At 51.1% G+C, this 22831-nt stretch overlaps 1 protein-coding gene across 1 annotated transcript; it reads right to left on the reverse strand.

The window, feature by feature from the left end:
* Window positions 1-260: 260 nt before the first annotated feature.
* Window positions 261-17585, reverse strand: LOC144489699 (ubiquitin-conjugating enzyme E2 Q1; the record flags this gene model as incomplete). The annotated part of the gene is made up of 7 exons (XM_078207553.1): window positions 261-351; window positions 1323-1383; window positions 3159-3243; window positions 7064-7204; window positions 8029-8079; window positions 14761-14865; window positions 17481-17585. Coding segments are annotated over 7 exons (639 nt in total), but the record flags the coding sequence as incomplete, so codon positions are not given.
* Window positions 17586-22831: the final 5246 nt, after the last annotated feature.

A 22831-nucleotide genomic window follows, 5' to 3' on the forward strand; every position in this document is an offset into this window, starting at 1 on the left:
TTTAGATTGGTTCCACAGGTCGGCGCAACATCGAGGGCCGAAGGGCCTGTACTGCGCTGTAATGTTCTATGTTTCCCCCCCCCAAACACACACACACACCTCTGTGTACACACAGAATCTGTACACACACACAGCCGTGTACAAACTCCCCCGTCACTGACCATACACAGCACCGTGTACATTCTCCCCGTCACTGACTGTGTACACACACACACACCCCATGTACACTCTCCCCCCTCCCCCTCACGTCCCACACTTACTTTAAAAGAGAAATTTAACAAAATAAAGTCAACGCCTTCTTTCTCCCGGAGGATTTGGAGGTCATTATGCAAAGCGCTGTCTTGATCAACTCTGCGGAGTGAGAAAATAAACGTTGGAGAATGTTACGATGAAAGGCCCCCCGCCCCCCCCCCACCTTCCACCTGTCCAACCCTGTTAGAATTTTATAAGTTTCTATGAGATCCCCTCTCACTCTTCTAAACTCCAGTGAATATAATCCTAACCGATTTAGTCTCTCCTCATATGACAGACCAGCCATCCCAGGAATCAGCCTGGTAAACCTTCGCTGCGCTCCCTCTATAACAAGGACATTCTCCCTCAGATAAGGAGACCAAAACTGCACACAATACTCCAGGTGTGGCCTCACCAACGCCCTGTCCAATTGCAGCAAAACATCCCTATCCTTCCAGTCAAATCCTCTCGCTATGAAGGACAACATACCATCAGCCTTCTTTACTGCCTGCTGTACCTGCGCGCTTACTTGCTACACCAGTTATTGGGGAGGCGATGGCCTAGTGGTATTATCGCTAGACTATGAATCCAGAAATTCAGCTAATGTTCTGGGGGACCCCGGGTTCGAATCCCGCCGCGGCAGATGGTGGAATTTGAATTCAATTGAAAAATATCCGGAATTAAGAATCTACTGATGACCCATTGTCGGAAAAACCCATCTGGTTCCCTTTAGGGAAGGAAATCTACCGTCCTTACCCCGGTCTGGCCTACATGTGACTCCAGAGCCACAGCAATGTGGTTGACTGCCCTCCAAGGGCAACTAGGGATGGGCAATAAATGCTGGTCCAGCGACGCCCATGTCCCACTAATTAATTTAAAAAAGTAATTGGATGACCTTTGAAATGACCCCCCCCCCCAACGTCCGCCATCTTGGTTTGGGCTCAAGGAGGCAGCCATATTGGAACCAAGCTCAATAGGAGGGATACAGACAGTGATCACACGAGAGACAAGGCACTGTCGTCACCATACGCACAGTTAGCATTTTACACTTTTGTTTTTGCAAGGAACCAGCCAAAAGGAGGGTCACTTACTTCAGAATCTTGACATTCCAATCGTATAAGCTGTCATTGACGAGTTCAACTGCATAGTTCCCTATTGGGCGAAGAAAACAAGCATCCTTTACCAATAGACCTTCTCTCCAAGCACACACCAATGTGGAGCGGCATGGCGGCACAGTGGGTTAGCGCTGCTGCCTCACAGCGCCAGGGACTCGGGTTCGATTCCCGGCCTCGGGTCACTGCCTGTGCGGAGTCTGCACGTTCTCCCCGTGTCTGCGTGGGTTTCCTCCGGGTGCTCCGGTTTCCTCCCACAGTCCAAAAGATGTGCAGGTTGGGTGGATTAGCCACACCAAATTGCCCCTTAGTGTCCAAAGTTGTGTAGTTAGGTGGATTGGCCATGCCAAATCGCCCCTTAGTTTAGTTATTATTGTCACAAGTCAGCTTACATTAACACTGCAGTGAAGTTACTGTGAAAATCCCCTAGTCGCCCACACTCCGGCGCCTGTTCGGGTAACACTGAGGGAGAATTTAGCACGGCCAATCCACCCTAACCAGCACGTCTTTCGGACTGTGGGAGGAAACCGGAGCACCCGGAGGAAACCCACGCAGACACGGGGAGAACATGCAGACTCCACACAGGCAGACAGTCATAGAATGCTGACAGTGCAGGGAAGGCCATTCGGCCCATCGAGCCTGCACAGACAACGATCCGAGTGCATCCCAAAGCCCTTTTCCACTGCCAAGATCGCTGTGGACCCGCTGTTGTCGGGGATGTGACTATTTGTGCACAGCAAGATCCCACAAACCGCAACATGCAAATGATTCTTTAATGAGATCGATCGAAAGTTAAATGTTGGTCCCGGGACACCAGGAATGAGCACCCTCTTCCGAATTTATTTTGTACATACTTCCAGGGGATGTGGGGTATCCCTGGCCGGGCCCAGCATTCATTGCCCCATCCCCAATTGCCCCTGGAGGGGGGTGATGGGTGAGCCGCTATCTTGAACCTGCTGTGGTCCCAGTGTGCGATGTAGGTACACCCACCGCTGTCAGGGAGGGAGTTCTGGGATTTTGACCCCAGCCACAGTGAAGGGACGGCCGATATATTTCCCAGTCGGGATGGTGAGTGGCTCGGAGGGGGGACTTGCAGGCGGTGGGTGTTCCCCATGTGTCTGCTGCCGCCCCCCCCCCCCCCCCCCCGTCCTTCTAGATGGTAGAGGTGGCAGGTTTGGAAGGTGCTGTCGAAGGAGCCTTGGCGAGTCGCTGCGGTGAATCTTGTAGATGGGTCACACGCTGCCTCGGGGGTGGAGGGAGTGAGTGTTTGTGGTCAGCGTGTCGATCGAGCGGGGCTGCTTTGTCCTGGATGGTGTCGAGCTCCTCGATGTTGTTGGAACGGAACTCCCAAGTATTGGGTTAGGTGGATTGGCCATGATAAATTGCCCCTAGTGTGAGGGGATTAGCAGGGTAAATACATGGAGTTACGGGGATAGGGTCAGGGTGGGATTGTTGTCAGTGCAGACCCGATGGGCCAAATGGCCTCCATCTGCACTGTACGGCAGCCCAGTGGGTTAGCACTGCTGCCTCACAGCGCCAGGGACCCGGGTTCGATTCCTGGCCTCGGGTCACTGTCTGTGTGGAGTCTGCACGTTCTCCCCGTGTCTGCGTGGGTTTCCTCCGGGTGCTCCGGTTTCCTCCCAAAGACGTGCTGGTTAGGGTGCATTGGCTGTGTTACATTTTCCCTCTGTGTCCCCGAACAGGCGCCGGAGTGTGGCGACTAGGGGGATTGTCACAGCAACTTCATTGTGACACCGATAAACAAAGTTAAACCCGGCCCCGTAACAACGCAACCAGCGCCATGCGCCCCCTTACCCGCTTTAAAGCTCTCCGATCGGTAGATGTCCCGCAGCTCTTTCATGAGCCGGTCGGTTGCCTGAACAGAACCGGACACTGCACCCTGCAAAAGAAAAGAAACAGCGGGTAAGCCATGGATAAAACCCGCAGACATAGAACATAGAACAGTACAGCACAGAACAGGCCCTTCGGCCCACGATGTTGTGCCGAGCTTTATCTGAAACCAAGATCAAGCTATCCCACTCCCTATCATCCTGGTGTGCTCCATGTGCCTATCCAATAACCGCTTAAATGTTCCTAAAGTGTCTGACTCCACTATCACTGCAGGCAGTCCATTCCACACCCCAACCACTCTCTGCGTAAAGAACCTACCTCGGATATCCTTCCTGTATCTCCCACCTTGAACCCTATAGTTATGCCCCCTTGTAATAGCTCCATCCACCCGAGGAAAGAGTCTTTGAACGTTCACTCTATCTATCCCCTTCATCATTTTATAAACCTCTATTAAGTCTCCCCTCAGCCTCCTCCGCTCCAGAGAGAACAGCCCCCGCTCCCTCAACCTTTCCTCATAAGACCTACCCTCCAAACCAGGCAGCATCCTGGTAAATCTCCTCTGCACTCTTTCCAGCGCTTCCACATCCTTCTTATAGTGAGGTGACCAGAACTGCACACAATATTCCAAATGTGGTCTCACCAAGGTCCTGTACAGTTGCAGCATAACCCCACGGCTCTTAAACTCCAACCCCCTGTTAATAAAAGCTAACACACTATAGGCCTTCTTCACAGCTCTATCCACTTGAGTGGCAACCTTTAGAGATCTGTGGATATGGACCCCAAGATCTCTCTGTTCCTCCACAGTCTTCAGAACCCTACCTTTGACCCTGTAATCCACATTTAAATTAGTCCTACCAAAATGAATCACCTCACATTTATCAGGGTTAAACTCCATTTGCCATTTTTCAGCCCAGCTTTGCATCCTATCTGTCTCTTTGCAGCCTACAACAGCCCTCCGCCTCATCCACTACTCCACCAATCTTGGTGTCATCAGCAAATTTAGTGATCCACCCTTCAGCCCCCTCCTCTAAGTCATTAATAAAAATCACAAAGAGCAGAGGACCAAGCACTGATCCCTGTGGCACTCCGCTAGCAACCTGCCTCCAATCCGAAAATTTTCCATCCACCACCACCCTCTGTCTTCGATCAGACAGCCAGTTACCTATCCAATCGGCCAACTTTCCCTCTATCCCACACCTCCTCTCTTTCATCATAAGCCAACCATGGGGGACCTTATCAAACGCCTTACTAAAATCCATGTATATGACATCAACTGCCCTACCTTCATCAACACACTTGGTTACCTCCTCAAAAAATTCAATCAAATTTGTGAGGCACGACTTGCCCTTCACAAATCCGTGCTGACTATCCCGGATTAATCCGCATCTTTCTAAATGGTCGTAAATCCCATCCCCAAGGACCTCTTCCATCAATTTACCAACCACCGAAGTAAGACTAACCGGTCTATAATTGCCAGGGTCATTTCTATTCCCTTTCTTAAACAGAGGAACAACATTCGCCATTCTCCAGTCCTCTGGCACCATCCCCGTGGACAGTGAGGACCCAAAGATCAAAGCCAAAGGCTCTGCAATCTCAGACTCGTCAAGTGTTACTGTGGTTCAACGCCCCTGGATTCTCTGCTGCCTCCACCCCACCCTACACTCAGACAGTTGATGTATGGCACGCTTGCCTTCATTGGTCGGGGCATCGAATACAAGAATCAGGATGTTACAGCTTTGTAAAACTTTGGTTAGGCCGCGTTTAAGAATATTGCGGTCAATTCTGGTCGCCACATTACAGGAAGGAGGTGGAAGCTTTGGAGAGGGTGCAGAAGAGGTTTGCTGCCTGGATTAGAGGGTGTGAGCGGTAAGGAGAGGCTGGACAAACTAGGATTGTTTTCTCTGGAGCGACGGAGGCCGAGGGGGAGACCTGACAGAAGTCTATAAAATTCAGAGGCGTTGATATAGGGTTGACAGTCAGAATCTTGTTCCCCAGAGTTGAAATGTCTAATATTAGGGGGCGCACACTTAAGGTGAGAGGGGGAGAAAGTTCAAAAGGAGATGTGAGGGGTAGGTTTTATTTTTTAAAACACAGAGTGGTGGGTGTCTGGAACGCGCTGCCGGGGGTGGTGGTGGAGGCAGATACGATAGGGGGGTTTAAGGGGCTTTTAGATAGGCACAAGAATATGCAAGGATTAGAAGGATATGGAGCAAGGACAGGCAGAATCATAGAGATTTACAGCATGGACACAGGCCCTTCGGCCCAACTTGTCCATGCCGCCCTTTTTTTTAAAATTAAAAATCCCCAAGTTAATCCCAATTGCCCACATTTGGCCCATATCTCTCTATACCCATCTTACCCATGTAACTGTCTAAATGCTTTTTAAAAGACAAAATTGTACCCGCCTCTACTACTACCTCTGGCAGCTCGTTCCAGATACTCACCACCCTCTGAAAAAGTTGCCCCTCTGGACACTTTTGTATCTCTCCCCTCACCTTAAACCTACGCCCTCTAGTTTTAGACTCCCCTACCTTTGGGAAAAGATGTTGACTATTTCGCTGATCTGTGCCCCGCATTATTTTATAGACCTCGATAAGATCACCCCTCAGCCTCCTACACCCCAGGAGAAAAATTCACTACCACTCCCACAATTCCCCGTTACCCAACTCCATGGCACAAGCCAGGAATAGGAACATGGGATCTTGTCGCCCCTTTGGGCTCAGTGAAGAAGTAGAAAGGGTCGAGAGCTTCAAGTTTTTAGGTGTCCAGATCACCAACAACCTGTCCTGGTCCCCCCCATGCCGACACTATGGTTAAGAAAGCCCCACCAACGCCTCTACTTTCTCAGAAGACTAAGGAAATTTGGCATGTCCGCTACGACTCTCACCAACTTTTACAGATGCACCATAGAAAGCATTCTTTCTGGTTGTATCACAGGTTGGTATGGGGCTCCTGCTCTGCCCAAGGCCGCAAGGAACTACAAAGGGTCATGAATGTAGCCCAATCCATCTCGCAAACCAGCCTCCCATCCATTGACTCTGTCTACACTTCCCGCTGCCTCGGGGAAAACAGCCAGCATAATCAAGGACCCCCCACGCACTCCGGACATTATCTTTTTCCTGACGGAAGAAGGTGGAAGAGACAAAGTCTGAGGTCACGTACAGACTGACAAGAACAGCTTCTTCCCTGCTGTCGTCAGACTTTTGAATGGACTTACCTTGCATTAAGTTGATCTTTCTCCACACCCTAGCTATGACTGTAACACTACATTCTGCACCCTCTCCTTTCCTTCTCTATGAACAGTAAGCTTTATAATAGCACGCAGGAAATCACAGAAACCATACAGTGCTGAAAAAGCCCATTCGGCCCCTCGAGTCTGCACTCACCACAATCCCACCCAGGCCCTATCCCCCCGTAACTCCACATATTTACCCCTCTAACCTACGCATCCCGGGTCACCAATTTAGCATTGGCCAATCCCCCTCAGCTGAACATCCTTGGGGAACTAAAGGACAATTTAGCACGGCCAATCCACCGAACCTGCACAGTCTTTCGGACTGTGGGAGGAAACCGGAGCACCCGGAGGAAACCCACGCAGACACGGGGGAGAACGTGACCCAAGCCGGGGGATTGAACCTGGGTCCCTGGCGCTGTGAGGCAGCAGCGCTAACCCGCTGTGCCGCCCAAAGCATCGGCCGAACAAGGACTTTTCACCGTAATCCCGATACACGTGACAACAATAAATCAAGTACCACAGGCCAGTCTGGTGACTTCACACGCGCACCAGTCAGTCACAGGGTCCGACTGAAACCTGCACAATAGAAGGCATGCGTTATCTCGGGTAGTTCAGCTCCCCTACAGACACGTACATTTAGGTAATCTTGCCTCTGGTTCTTCTTAATCTTCTCCAATATAGCCAGGTTCTCCTTCCCGATCCCTTCGTCCTCGGACTTCTTCCCCTCGGCTGGCTCCTCCTCCTTCATTTCATAATGATCGAGGTCCTCATTGTCCTGAGGGCGCAGACCCGAGAGCAATAAGCACATGGGAGACACAGGCAGTGTCCCTCCAGACACCGGGACAAACCAGCTGGACACCCCCCGTTATTTATTAGTGTCACAAGTCGGCTTAACACCGCAACGAAGTTACTGCGAATATCCCCCGAGTCGCCACACTCCTGTTCGGGTAACACTGAGGGAGAATTTTAAGTTTCCAAGTTGATTTATTAGTGTCACAAGTAGACATAAAGGGGCAATTTAGCACGGCCAATCCACCTAACCCGCACATCTTTGGAGCGCGGGAGGAAACCGGAGCACCCGGAGGAAACCCACGCAGACACGGGGAGAACGTGCAGACTCTGCACAGACAGTGACCCAAGTTGGGTCCCTGGAGCTGCGAGGCAGCAGTGTTAACCACCGTGTCACAAAGGGGGGGGGGTGGGAACCATGTTCCCTCAAAGGGTCACTGGTCTGTGGAACTGCCTTCCTCAGAGGAGAGTGGGGTGGTTGAATTTACTTGCAGTTGAATCAGACAGGTTGATAAGCGAGGGGTTAGGGGAGTGGGGGTAAACTGGAGACAAAATCAAATCAGACGCGATCGTATCGAAGGGGGAAGCCTGCTCTAAGGGGCCGAATGGCCTCCTCGAGAAGTCCTGATCTTCTCAAGTTGCGGACACGACGTACACATTCTGCACAGGGCTACCCGTGACATCAAGGGCCCGGGGGCGGGGGGGGGGGGGAGCGGATTGAGTGAGAGGTGCGGCACGCAAGGAGACCCCAAATTCAAGGGTGGCGCATCCCCAACGACGGGGATAAGGCCCCGGTCGAAGCGTCCTCACCTCTGCCATCTCCTCGTCCTCCTCCTCGGACGTTACATCATCCCGTGTGCTCTGTAAGTGGGGAGGCAAGAGAGAGAGAGAGAACCTCAACACAGCACTCAAACAATAGCGTCAACACATCGCGTCACAAGTAGGCATAAAGAGGTGACCTTAAGTAGTTTATTTATTAGTCACAAGTCGGCTTACATTAACACTGCAATGAAATTACTGTGAAAATCCCCTAGTTGCCACACTCCGGCACCTGTTCAGTTACATAATAATAACTTTGAGGTGGGTCGGGCTATAAACAAGCAAATAATGGATGAGTGTGCAAAAACGGAACAGCAATAATCATGGGGGAATTTAACCTGCATATTGATTGGCTGACTCAAGTCGGACGCGGTGGACTTGAGGAAGAGTTCTTAGAATGCTGTCGGGGTAGTTTCCTCGAACAGTATGTTACAGGACCTACGAGGGAGCGAGCTATCTTGGATCTGGTCTTGTGTAATGAGACAGGTAAAATTAATGATCTTCTTGTGAGGGATCCTCTTGGAGTGAGTGATCACAATATGGTTGAATTTCTAATACAAATGGAGGGTGAGAAAGTAGGGTCCCAAACCAGTGTCCTCTGCTCGAACAGAGGGGAGTACAATAGGATGAGGGCAGAATTGGCTAATGTGGACTGGGAGCGCAGACTAGTTGGTGGGACAGCTGAGCAACAGTGGTGGATTTTTAAGGAGATTTTTCTCAGTACTCAGCAAAAATATATTCCTGTGATAAAGAAGGAATGTAAGAAAAGGGATAACCAGCCGTGGATAACTAAGGAAATAAAAGGAGAGTATTAAATTAAAAACCGATGCGTACAGAGTGGCCAAAACTAGTGGGGAATTAGAAGATTGGGAAAGCTTTAAAAAAACAACAAAGAACGACTAAGAAAGCGATAAATAAAGGAAAGATAGATGAAACTAAACTAGCACAAAATATAAAAACTGATAGTAAAAGTTTTTACAAATATATAAAAAGGAAAAGAGCAGCTAAAGTAAATGTTGGACCCTTAGCAGACGAGAAGGGGGATTTAATAATGGGGAACGAGGAAATGGCCAAGGCCTTAAACAAGTTTTTTGTGTCGGTCTTCACGGTAGAGGACACAAATAGCTTACTGAAAATTGATGGTCGTGGGACTGTAGGGGGTGAGGTCCTTAAAACGATTACTATTACTAAAGAGGTAGTGCTTGGGAGGCTAATGGGACTAAAGGTAGACAAGTCCCCGGGCCCGGATGGAATGCATCCCAGGGTACTGAAAGAAATGGCAGAAGCAATAGCGGATGCGTTGGTTGTAATTTATCAAAACATTCGCTGGACTCTGGGGAGGTGCCGGCTGATTGGAAAACAGCTAATGTAACGCCACTGTTTAAAAAAAGGAGGTCGACAAAAGGCGGGTAACTACAGGCCGGTTAGCTTAACGTCCGGAGTTGGGAAAATGCTGGAATCCATCATTAAAGAAGAAATAGCAGGACACCTGGAAAAGAATGGTTTGATCAAACAGACGCAGCATGGATTCATGAAGGGAAAGTCGTGTTTGACGAATTTACTGGATTTTTATGAAGATGTAACGAGTGCGGTTGACAGAGGGGAACCGGTGGATGTGGTGTTTTTGGATTTCCAGAAGGCATTCGATAAGGTGCCTCACAAAAGGTTGCTGCAGAAGATTGGGGTACACGGAGTTCGGGGTAAAGTGTTAGCGTGGATTGAGGATTGGCTATCTAACAGCAAGCAGAGAGTTGGAATAAATGGGTACTTTTCTGGTTGGCAGTTGGTGACTAGTGGCGTGCCGCAGGGATCGGTGCTGGGGCCTCAACTGTTTACCATTTACATAGACGATCTGGAGGAGGGGACCGAGTGTAGGGTAACAAAGTTTGCGGATGATGAATGGAGAGGTGATGAATGAATACTTTTCTTCAGTGTTCACCAAGGAGAGGGGGCATGTTTTTGAGGAAGAGAAGGTGTTACAGGCTAATAGGCTGGAGGAAGTAGATGTTCGGAGGGAGGATGTACTAGCAGTTTTGAATAAACTGAAGGTCGATAAGTCCCCTGGACCTGATGAAATATATCCTAGGATTCTTTGGGAGACAAGGGATGAGATTGCAGAGCCTTTGGGTCCTCACTGTCCACGGGGATGGTGCCAGAGGACTGGAGAGTGGCAAATGTTGTTCCTCTGTTTAAGAAAGGGAATAGAAATGACCCTGGCAATTATAGACCGGTTAGTCTTACTTCGGTGGTTGGTAAATTGATGGAAAAGGTCCTTAGGGATGGGATTTACGACCATTTAGAAAGATGCGGATTAATCCGGGATAGTCAGCACGGATTCGTGAAGGGCAAGTCGTGCCTCACAAATTTGATTGAATTTTTTGAGGTGGTAACTAAGTGTGTTGATGAGGGTAGGGCAATTGATGTCATATACATGGATTTTAGTAAGGCGTTTGATAAGGTCCCCCATGGTCGGCTTATGATAAAAGTAAGGTGGTGTGGGATAGAGGGAAAGTTGGCTGATTGGATAGGTAACTGGCTGTCTGATCGAAGACAGAGGGTGGTGGTCGATGGAAAATTTTCGGACTGGAGGCAGGTTGCTAGCAGAGTGCCGCAGGGATCAGTGCTTGGTCCTCTGCTATTTGTGATTTTTATTAATGACCTATAGGAGGGGGCTGAAGGGTGGATCAGTAAATTTGCTGATGACACCAAGATTGGTGGAGTAGTGGATGAGGTGGAGGGCTGTTGTAGGCTGCAAAGAGACATAGATAGGATGCAAAGCTGGGCTGAAAAATGGCAAATGGAGTTTAACCCTGATAAATGTGAGGTGATTCATTTTGGTAGGACTAATTTAAATGTGGATTGCAGGGTCAAAGGTAGGGTTCTGAAGACTGTGGAGGAACAGAGATCTTGGGGTCCATATCCACAGATCTCTAAAGGTTGCCACTCAAGTGGATAGAGCTGTGAAGAAGGCCTATAGTGTGTTAGCTTTTATTAACAGGGTGTTGGAGTTTAAGAGCCGTGGGGTTATGCTGCAACTGTACAGGACCTTGGTGAGACCACATTTGGAATATTGTGTGCAGTTCTGGTCACCTCACTATAAGAAGGATGTGGAAGCGCTGGAAAGAGTGCAGAGGAGATTTACCAGGATGCTGCCTGGTTTGGAGGGTAGGTCTTATGAGGAAAGGTTGCGGGAGCTAGGGCTGTTCTCTCGAGTGGAGGTTGTTGAGGGAAGACTTAATAGAGGTTTATAAAATGATGAAGGGGGTAGATAGAGTGAACGTTCAAGGACTATTTCCTTGGGTGGATGGAGCTATTACAAGGCGGCATAACTATAGGGTTCGTGGTGGAAGATACAGGAAGGATATCAGAGGTAGGTTCTTTACGCAGAGAGTGGTTGGGGTGTGGAATGGACTGCCTGCAGTGATAGTGGAGTCAGACACTTTAGGAAAATTTAAGCGGTTATTGGATAGGCACATGGAGCACACCAGGATGATAGGGAGTGGGATAGCTTGATCTTGGTTTCAGATAAAGCTCGGCACAACATCGTGGGCCGAAGGGCCTGTTCTGTGCTGTACTGTTCTATGTTCTATGTACCAAAGATGAGTGGGAAAGCGAATTGCGTGGAGGATGCGGAAAGTCTGCAGAGAGATTTGGATAGGCTAAGTGAGTGGGCGAGGATCTGGCAGATGGAGTATAACGTTGACAAGTGTGAGGTTATCCACTTTGGAAGGAATAATAGTAAAATGGACTATTATTTAAATGGTGAAAAATTACAACATGCTACTGTGCAGAGGGACCTGGGGGTCCTTGTGCATGAATCGCAAAAACTCAGTTTGCAGGTGCAGCAGGTGATCAAGAAGGCAAATGGAATGTTGGCCTTTATCGCGAAGGGGATGGAGTATAAAAGCAGGGAGGTCTTGTTGCAATTGTACAAGGTACTGGTGAGGCCGCAACTGGAGTACTGTGTGCAATTTTGGTCCCCTTATTCGCGGAAGGATGTATTGGCCTTGGAGGGAATACAGAGAAGGTTCACCAGGTTGATACCGGAGATGAGGGGTGTGGCTTATGAGGAGAGATTGAGTAGATTGGGCCTGTACTCGTTGGAGTTTAGAAGGCTGAGGGGAGATCTTATAGAGACATATAAGATAATGAAGGGGCTCGACAGGGTAGAGGCAGAGAGATTCTTTCCACTTAGAAAAGAACCAAGAACCAGAGCACACAGCCTCAAAATAAGGGGGAGTCAGTTTGGCACTGAGTTGAGGAGGAACTTCTTCTCTCAGAGGGTAGTGAATCTCTGGAATTCTCTGCCTATTGAAGCAGTGGAGGCTACCTCGTTAAATATGTTTAAGTCACAGATAGATAGATTTCTGATCAGTAAGGGAATTAGGGGTTATAGGGATCAGGCGGGTAAGCGGAACTAAACCACTATCAGATCAGCCATGATCTTATTGAATGGCGGAGCAGGCTCGAGGGGCTAGATGGCTTACTCCTGCTCCTATTTCTTATGTTCTATGTACATCGAGGGAGAATTTAGCACGACCAATCCACCTAATCAGCACATCTTTCGGACTGTGGGAGGAAACCCACGCAGACACGGGGAAAATGTGCAGACTCCACACAGACAGTGACCCAAGCCAGGAATCGAACCCGGGTCCCTGGCACTGTGAGGCAACAGCGCTAACCACTGTGCCACCATGCCAACCTCTCCCACTGCCCAAGGTGGGTCTCTGGGGACCTCCTTTGTGGCTGGTTCCCCCCACCCTCCCCACCAAGATAGCATCCTTTCCAGATGTATCACAGCTTGGTCTGGGGCTCCTGCTCTGACCAAGACCGCAAGGAACTACAAAAGGACCGTGAACGAAGCCCAGTCCATCACGCAAACCAGCCTCCCATCCATTGACTCTGTCTACACTTCCCGCTGCCTCGGGAAAAGCAGCCAGCATAATCAAGGACCCCACGCACCCCGGACATTCTCTCTTCCACCTCCTTCCATCGGGAAAAAGATACAAAAGTCTGAGGACACGTACCAACCGACTCAAGAACAGCTCCTTCTCTGCTGCCGCCAGACCCACCTCGCACTAAGTAGATCTTTCTCTACACCCTAGCTGTGACTGTAACACTACATTCTGCACTCGCTCCTTCTCCCCTATGTACAAAGAACAAAGAAAATTACAGCACAGGAACAGGCCCTTCAGCCCTCCAAGCCTGCACCGACCATGCTGCCCCGACTGAACTAAAACCCCCACCCAGTGTTGGGACCGCAGTGGTTTACGATTTACATCGATGATTTGGAGTTGGGGACCAAGTGTGTCAAAATTCACAGATGACACTAAGATGGGTGGCAGAGCAAAGTGTGCAGAGGACGCTGAAAGTCTGCAAAGGGATATAGATAGTCTAAGTGAGTGGGCGAGGGTCTGGCAGATGGAGTACAATGTTGGTAAATGTGAGGTCATCTATTTTTGGTCGGAATAACAGCAAAATGGACTATTATTTAAATGGTAAAAAATTGCAGCATGCTGCTGTGCAGAGGGACCTGGATGTCCTTGTGCAGGAATCTCAAGAAGTTGCTTTGCAGGTGCAGCAGGTAATTAAGGCGGCAAATGGAATTTTGTCCTTCATTGCTGGAGGGATGGAGTTTAAAAACAGCGAGGTTATGTTGCAGCTGTATAAGGTGCTGGTGAGGCCACACCTGGAGTACTGTGTACAGTTTTGGTCTCCTTACTTGAGAAAGGATATACTGGCACTGGAGGGGGTGCAGAGGAGATTCACTAGATTGATTCCGGAGTTGAGAGGGTTGGCTTATGAGGAGAGACCGAGTAGACTGGGGCTATACTCATTGGAATTCAGAAGAATGAGGGGAGATCTTATAGAAACATATAAGATTATGAAGGGAATCGATAAGATAGAAGCAGGGAAGTTGTTTCCACTGGTGGGTGAAACTAGAACTAGGGGGCATTGCCTCAAAATAAGGGGGAGCAGATTTAGGACTGAGTTGAGGAGGAACTTCTTCACACAAAGGGTTGTGAATCTGTGGAATTCTCTGCCCAGTTGAGGCTCCCTCATTGAATGTTTTTAAGGCAAGGATAGATAGATTTTTGAACAGTAAAGGAATTAAGGGTTATGGTGAGCGGGCGGGTAAGTGGAGCTGAGTCCACGAAAATATCAGCCATGATCTTATTGAATGGCGGAGCAGGCTCGAGGGGCCAGATGGCCCACTCCTGCTCCTAGTTCTTATGTTTTTCCGATGACCATATCCCTCTATTCCCATCCTATTCATGTATTTGTCAAGACGCCCCTTAAAACTCACGACCGTATCCGCTTCCACTGCCTCCCCCGGCAGCGAGTTCTAGGCACCCACCACCCTCTGTGAACGGTATGCTTTGTCTGTATAGCGCGCAAGAAATAATACTTTTCACCGGACAATAATAAATCAAATCAAAGTCAACACCCGGCAAAGCGATATCTCGGCAAACTCTCCGGCAGCTTGGTCAGTCGCTGTGCCGCGCCGATTCGGAACGGCGTGGATTCGAGCCCCACTCCGGAGAAACAGGAGTGAATCCCAGGCTGACACCTCCTGACATCAGCACTGAAGGAGCAAGCAGCACACTGTCAGAAGTGTCATCTTTCTGGCAAGATGTCCCCCCCCCCCCCCCCCCTCCTGCCCCCCCCGCCCCCTCCTGCCCCCCCCCCCCCCTCCTGCCCCACCCCCCCTCCCGGGCGTACCTGTTCTGTTGGGAGCGGCTGATCCAACATTTCCACGTCCGGGTGTTGTGGGAGGTTGTAGAGCTTGCACAGATCAGAGATAATCCGCTTCAAGTGTTGAAGGAGCTGCGGGGAGAGGGGGAGAAGAGATAGGGGGAGACAAAAAATCAGCACAGGGATAGAGACTGACCTACAGGATAGGCCATTCAGCCCAGCCGCTCCACCTATCACAGGCCTTCCCTCTCTTTCTCTCCCCCTCTCCTCCCTGCCCCACAATGGCCACTTGCACATTACTGCCCCGGGATTGGTCTTAACAACATGCCCGATTCATGGAATCCTACTGTGCAGAATGAGGCCGTTCGAACCCAGAGTCTGCACCGACCACAATCACACCCAGACCCTATTCCCGTAACCCCACATATTTACCCTGCTAATTCACCCAGACACTTAGGTGGATTGGCCATGCTAACCTGCACATCTTTGATCACTAAGGGGCAATTTAGCACGGCCAATCCCTCTAACCTGCACGTCTTTCGGACTGTGGGAGGAAACCGGAGCCCCCAGAGGAAACCCACGCAGACACGGGGAGAATGTGCAGACTCCACACAGACAGTGACCCAAGCCGGGAATCGAACCCGGACCCTGGCGCTGTGAGGCAGCAGCGCTAACCACTGGGCCATGCCCGATTTGATCAGGCAGATCCCATGATCCCGGATCTATGCTGCCTGCATCCTCCCCGCACAGAGGAACTTAAATTCTCGTCACCTCACCGAATACCTTTAATCGTTTTAAATCCCTCAAACCGATCTCTCAATCAGGCCTAGTGATATTATCGCTAGACTATTAATCCAGAAACTCAGCTAATGTTCTGGGGGACCCGGGTTCGAATCCCGCCACGGCAGATGGTGGAATTGGAATTCAATTGAAAAATATCTGGAATTAAGAATCTACTGATGACCCATTGTCGGAAAAACCCATCTGGTTCCCTTTCGGGAAGGAAATCTGCCGTCCTTACCCCGGTCTGGCCTACATGTGACTCCAGAGCCACAGCAATGTGGTTGACTCTCAACTGCCCTCCAAGGGCAACTAGGGATGGGCAATAAATGCTGGCCCCGCGACACCCATGTCCCACAAAATAATAAAATAGTCTACACTCGAAAGAATACCAGGTCAGCTTGTTTCTGTTTAAAGTTTATTTATTAGTCACAAGTTGGCTTACATTAACACCGCAATGAAGTTACTGTGAAAATCCCCTAGTTGCCACACTCCGGCGCCTGTTCGGGTACACGGAGGGAGAATTTAGCATGGCCAATGCACCCTAACCAGCACGTCTTTCAGACTGTGGGAGGAAACCGGAGCACCCGGAGGAAACCCACGCAGACACGGGGAGAATGTGCAGACTCCACACAGACAGTGACCCAAGCCGGGAATCGAACCCGGGTCCCTGGCGCTGTGAGGCAGCAGTGCTAACCCACTGCGCCACCCTGTGGCCTCTTATACATATCCTTAAATTTGTTCAGAAGGATGTTGGGGCATCGCAGGCTCAGCCCAGCATTCATTGCCCATGCCTAATTGCCCCTCGAGAAGGTGGTGGGTGAGTCACCATCTTGAATTCACTGCAGTCCCCATACGCGGTGTAGGTACATCCATAGTGCTGTTAGGGGGGGGTGGGGGAGGAGTTCCGGGATTGTTATTGGACATGAGTCAGTCCCATGTGAGGTAGGTACATCCATAGTGCTGTTAGGGAGGGAGTTCCGGGATTGTTATTGGACATCAGTCAGTCCCCGTGTGTGGGGTAGGTACACCCACGGTGCTGTTAGGGAGGGAGTTCCAGGATTGTTATTGGACATCAGTCAGTCCCCGTGTGTGGGGTAGGTACACCCACAGTGCTGTTAGGGAGGGAGTTCCAGGATTGTTATTGGACATCAGTCAGTCCCCGTGTGGTGTAGGTACACCCACAGTGCTGTTAGGGAGTTCCAGGATTGTCAATGGACATCAGTCAGTCCCCGTGTGGTGTAGGTACACCCACGGCATTGTTAGGGAGGGAGTTCCGGGATTGTTATTGGACATCAGTCAGTCCCCGTGTGTGGGGTAGGTACACCCACAGTGCTGTTAGGGAGGGAGTTCCAGGATTGTTATTGGACATCAGTCAGTCCCCGTGTGTGGGGTAGGTACACCCACAGTGCTGTTAGGGAGGGAGTTCCAGGATTGTTATTGGACATCAGTCAGTCCCCGTGTGTGGGGTAGGCACACCCACAGCGCTGTTAGGGAGGGAGTTCCAGGATTGTTATTGGACATCAGTCAGTCCCCGTGTGGTGTAGGTACACCCACGGCACTGTTAGGGAGGGAGTTCCGGGATTGTTAATGGACATCAGTCAGTCCCCGTGTGGTGTAGGTACACCCACGGCACTGTTAGGGAGGGAGTTCCGGGATTGTTATTGGACATCAGTCAGTCCCCGTGTGTGGGGTAGGTACACCCACAGTGCTGTTAGGGAGGGAGTTCCAGGATTGTTATTGGACATCAGTCAGTCCCCGTGTGTGGGGTAGGTACACCCACAGCGCTGTTAGGGAGGGAGTTCCGGGATTTTGACCCCAGTGGAGGGACGGCCGATATATTTCCAAACCGGGATGGCGAGTGGTTTTAACTTCCATTTTCACGGGGGGGGGGGGGGGGCGTTCTTGCTGGTCGGGCGAGCGAGAATCAGGGATGTGATCTCCGTGGACGGAGAATAAAAACTTACCAGCGTGCTGCCTTTCTTTATCTCTGCGAGTCGCTCCAACACCGCAGCCAGGTTCGGGTCCTCGGACTCCACGAACCATATAGGCGGCACCGAGGGGTAGGATTCCTGCAAAATAAAGGAACATCGGAATTACTGCCAAGGGTATTAATCCCTACCCCCTTCCCCCATTCCTGACCCGCATCCCGTCCGCTCGCGTTACAGCCCTCCGGACACCGAGGCCTGCCGCCCGTTCGCCCTCAACTCCCCGACAGGTCCAAACTGGACTACACAAGAGGCGAGAGTCACTGGGACTCTGTCCTATTCGTAGAACCCCTACCATGCAGGAGGCGGCCGTTTAGAACATAGAAAATCTACAGCACAAACAGGCCCTTCGGCCCACAAGTTGCGCCGGTCATGTCCCTACCTACCTAGGCTTATATATAGGCTTACCTATAACCCTCAATCCTATTAAGTCCCATGTACTCATCCAGGAGTCTCTTAAAAGACCCTATCGAGTTTGCCTCCACCACCACTGACGGCAGCCGATTCCACTCACCCACCACCCATTTGGCCCATCGAATCTGTCCCAACATCCTCAGGCCCTCTCCCGTAACCCCACAACATTCAGCACGGCCAATCCACCTAACCTGCACATCTTTCGGACAGTGGGAGGAAACCGGAGCACACCCACAGTCACAGGGGAGAACGTACAGACAGTGACCCAAGCCGGGAATCGAACCCGGGTCCCTTGGCGCTGTGAGGCAGCAGCGCTAACCCACTGTGCCACCCAGATGTTACGACTCAAGGCGTTGCGCGGCACAGGACTGGTTGGAGACCCTGACGCACAATCGGTTCAACAATCATGGGCTGCAGTCACCAAGGAACGAGGGGGTCAGGGAGGGGAGCGGGGCGTTGCAGCGAAACACCCGGTGCCCTCCCCGACAAAACAAAACACCACCCAGAAGAAAACCTAATGTCCATTCTAATGTGCTATGGTTCTAATGTCCTTGAGGAAAGCACCCCCCACAACCATCTCAATCCCGTTATGGTTCCTTTGCCATCATAGTGAATGGTGGAGCAGGCTCGATGGGCCGAATGGCCTATTCCTGCTTTATTTCGCCATGTTTCTGTGCTGGTTCCAGATGTACAAGGGGGCAGACAGATGGAAGACAACCACCCCCACCCTCCTCTCCTCCCCTGCCCCCTCCCCCGATCCTCGAGGCGGGTGGGTGGGTTGAATGTGTAACAAACGGAAGGTTCCGCCCTCCTGCTGTGTAGCGGGGTCACAGGTCACAATTGGGACTCGGGTGGAGGCAGGGAGGGTGTTCCCTGCTCCTCACCATGCACCAGGTAATAACCTCTGCCACAAAGCAGGGGCTGCAGGTCCAGGTTTGGCCCCGATGCCTGCCCCAGTCGAATAGCCCGGCTACTACTCCCCCCCCCCCCCCCCCCCCCCCCCGCCCGCGTCAGGAATGCCACTCAGCGAACGGGATGTCACCACTCATCAGGCGGCAAGTAACCTCTGCCACAAGGAACAGGGGGTAGGCTCGGGCTGGGCCCCGGTGCCTCCCCCAGTCGAATAGCCCAGCCACCTCCCGCTCTGGGAAGGCCATTCGAGGCCTCTCCTGGAACGGCGCGTCACCACGGAGTAGTATCGAACTTTGGTGAGGTCACAGCTGGAGCACTGTGTGCAGTTCTGGTCGCCACATTATCGGAAGGATGTGATCGCACTGGAGGAGGTGCAGAGGAGATTCACCAGGATGCTGCCTGGGACGGAGCGTTTAAGTTATGAAGAGAGGTTGGGTAGGCTTGGGTTGTTTTCATTGGAGACTGAGGGGGCGACCTGATTTGAGGTGTTGAAGATTATGAGGGGCATGGACAGAGTGGATAAGGAGCAGCTGTTCCCCTTAGTTGAAGGGTCAGTTACGAGGGGGCAAAGGTTCAAGGTGAGGGGCAGGAGATTTAAGGGGGATTTGAGGATTCCCAGAGGGTGGTGAGGGTCTGGAATGCGCTGCCTGGGAGGGTAGTGGAGGCGGGATGCCTCACATCCTTTAAAAAAGTACCTGGGTGAGCACTTGGCACGTCATAACATTCAGGGCTATGGGCCAAGTGCTGGCAAGTGGGATTAGGTGGGAGTTCAGGTGTTTCCAATAGGTCAGTGCAGATCCGATGGGCCAAAGGGCCTCTTCTGCACTGTATGATTCTACCCACAGGCTTTGAGGGGCAGACACTGCAACAAGGCACAGTGGGTTAGCACTGCTGCCTCACAGCTCCAGGGACCCAGGTTCGATTCCCGGCTTGGGTCACTGTCTGTGTGAAGTCTGCATGTTCTCCCCGTGTCTGCGTGGGTTTCCTCCGGGTGCTCCGGTTTCCTTCCAGAATCCAAAGATGTGCAGGTTAGGTGGATTGGCCATGCTAAATTGCCCCTTAGTGTCCAAAGATGAGGGATTAGCAGGGTAAATATGTTGGATTATGGGGATAGGGTGGGATTGTGGTCGGTGCAGACTCGAGGGGCTGAATGGCCTTCTTCTGTACTGTAGCCATATGATTCTAAGAGGTGACACCACGCCGCTCCATTCGATTGGAACACACAAGATCCTATTAAATGGCAGAGCAGGCTCGAGGGGCCGAGTGGCCTTCTGCTCCTAGCCCATACGTTCAGTTTTTTAAAATATTCATTAGTGGGACATGGGTGTCGCTGGCTGGCCCAGCATTTATTGCCCATCCCTAGTTGCCCTTGGAGGGCAGTTGAGAGTCAACCACATTGCTGTGGCTCTGGAGTCACATGTAGGCCAGACCGGGGTAAGGACGGCAGATTTCCTTCCCTAAAGGGAACCAGATGGGTTTTTCCGACAATGGGTCATCAGTAGATTCTTAATTCCAGATATTTTTTTATTGAATTCAAATTCCACCATCTGCCGTGGCGGGATTCGAACCCAGGGTCCCCCAGAACATTAGCTGAGTTCCTGGATTTAACAGCCTGGCGATAATACCACAGGGACATCACCTTCCCCATGTCTATATGACTGGCAGGCGGGATAGGATCAAGGGGCAGATTGGCCTCGTGCTCCTGGGTCAACCCAGACACACCAAGCAAGTGAGGCAAAAGAACTGGAATTCGTAACGGAAAATTCACCAGCGTAATACCCGGAATTAAAATAAAACGGGTTATATTACAAGTATGGGTTGCATTGCACACCCCCGGGGTACAGATCTAATTGGGGTGTTTGAGATGATTAAAGGATTCGATAGGGTAGATACAGAGAAAGAAATTGGGTTCAGAGTTCAGACTTCTAGGTGGAATTCAGAAAAAGACCAGACAGGATACAACAGAATCATGGCATGGGCGCAATGGGCTGAATGGCCTCCTTCTGTTCCAGTGTAACAGGCTCAAAAGGGGCTGAATGGCCTCCTCCTGTTCCAGTGTAACAGGCTCAAAAGGGGCTGAATGGCCTCCTCCTGTTCCAGTGTAACAGGCTCAAAAGGGGCTGAATGGCCTCCTCCTGTTCCAGTGCAACAGGCTCAAAAGGGGCAGAATGGCCTCCTCCTGTTCCAGTGCAACAGGCTCAAAAGGGACTGAATGGCCTCCTCCTGTTCCAGTGCAACAGGCTCAAAAGGGGCAGAATGGCCTCCTCCTGTTCCAGTGCAACAGGCTCAAAAGGGGCTGAATGGCCTCCTCCTGTTCCAGTGTAACAGGCTCAAAAGGGGCTGAATGGACCTCCTCCTGTTCCAGTGTAACAGGCTCGAAAGGGGCTGAATGGCTTCCTCCTGTTCCAGTGTAACAGGCTCGAAAGGGGCTGAATGGCCTCCTCCTGTTCCAGTGTAACAGGCTCGAAAGGGGCTGAATGGACCTCCTCCTGTTCCAGTGTAACAGGCTCGAAAGGGGCTGAATGGACCTCCTCCTGTTCCAGTGTAACAGGCTCGAAAGGGGCTGAATGGCCTCCTCCTGTTCCAGTGTAACAGGCTTGAAAGGGACTGAATGGCCTCCTCCTGTTCCAGTGCAACAGGCTCAAAAGGGGCTGAATGGCCTCCTCCTGTTCCAGTGTAACAGGCTCAAAAGGGGCTGAATGGACCTCCTCCTGTTCCAGTGTAACAGGCTCGAAAGGGGCTGAATGGCTTCCTCCTGTTCCAGTGTAACAGGCTCGAAAGGGGCTGAATGGCCTCCTCCTGTTCCAGTGTAACAGGCTCAAAAGGGGCTGAATGGCCTCCTCCTGTTCCAGTGTAACAGGCTCAAAAGGGGCTGAATGGACCTCCTCCTGTTCCAGTGTAACAGGCTCGAAAGGGGCTGAATGGCCTCCTCCTGTTCCAGTGTAACAGGCTCGAAAGGGGCTGAATGGACCTCCTCCTGTTCCAGTGTAACAGGCTCGAAAGGGGCTGAATGGCCTCCTCCTGTTCCAGTGTAACAGGCTCGAAAGGGGCTGAATGGCCTCCTCCTGTTCCAGTGTAACAGGCTCAAAAGGGGCTGAATGGCCTCCTCCTGTTCCAGTGTAACAGGCTCGAAAGGGGCTGAATGGACCTCCTCCTGTTCCTTTGCAATGCAGTATGGGGAGTTGATAACCAGGTGAAACACTGACGGATCCTGTTTACATTACAGCGAGGGGGGAAATTCTGGATATATTATTCCCATCAAGTCAGAGATGCAAAGGCAGTGACGTGAGACTGCAGAATCCCAGTATAAAACATCAACACCCAAGCTGTCGTCTAATTGCATGCTGAACAAGGCCAAAAAAAACTTAGTGACAGATCCGTCCCCACCAGTACTGTACCCCAGTGTTATACAGCGACAGACCCGTCCCCACCAGTACTGTACCCCAGTGTTATACAGCGACAGACCCGTCCCCACCAGTACTGTACCCCAGTGTTATACAGCGACAGACCCGTCCCCACCAGTACTGTACCCCAGTGTTATACAGCGACAGACCCGTCCCCACCAGTACTGTACCCCAGTGTTATACAGTGACAGATCCGTCCCCACCAGTACTGTACCCCAGTGTTATACAGTGACAGATCCGTCCCCACCAGTACTGTACCCCAGTGTTATACAGTGACAGATCCGTCCCCACCAGTACTGTACCCCAGTGTTATACAGTGACAGACCCGTCCCCACCAGTACTGTACCCGTGTTATACAGCGACAGACCCGTCCCCACCAGTGCTGTACCCCAGTGTTATACAGTGACAGATCCGTCCCCACCAGTACTGTACCCCAGTGTTACACAGTGACAGACCCGTCCCCACCAGTACTGTACCCCAGTGTTATACAGTGACAGATCCATCCCCACCAGTACTGTACCCCAGTGTTATACAGCGACAGACCCGTCCCCACCAGTACTGTACCCCAGTGTTATACAGCGACAGACCCGTCCCCACCGG

Source organism: Mustelus asterias, unplaced genomic scaffold (assembly GCF_964213995.1).
Source record: "Mustelus asterias unplaced genomic scaffold, sMusAst1.hap1.1 HAP1_SCAFFOLD_2449, whole genome shotgun sequence".
Classification (NCBI taxonomy): domain Eukaryota; kingdom Metazoa; phylum Chordata; class Chondrichthyes; order Carcharhiniformes; family Triakidae; genus Mustelus; species Mustelus asterias.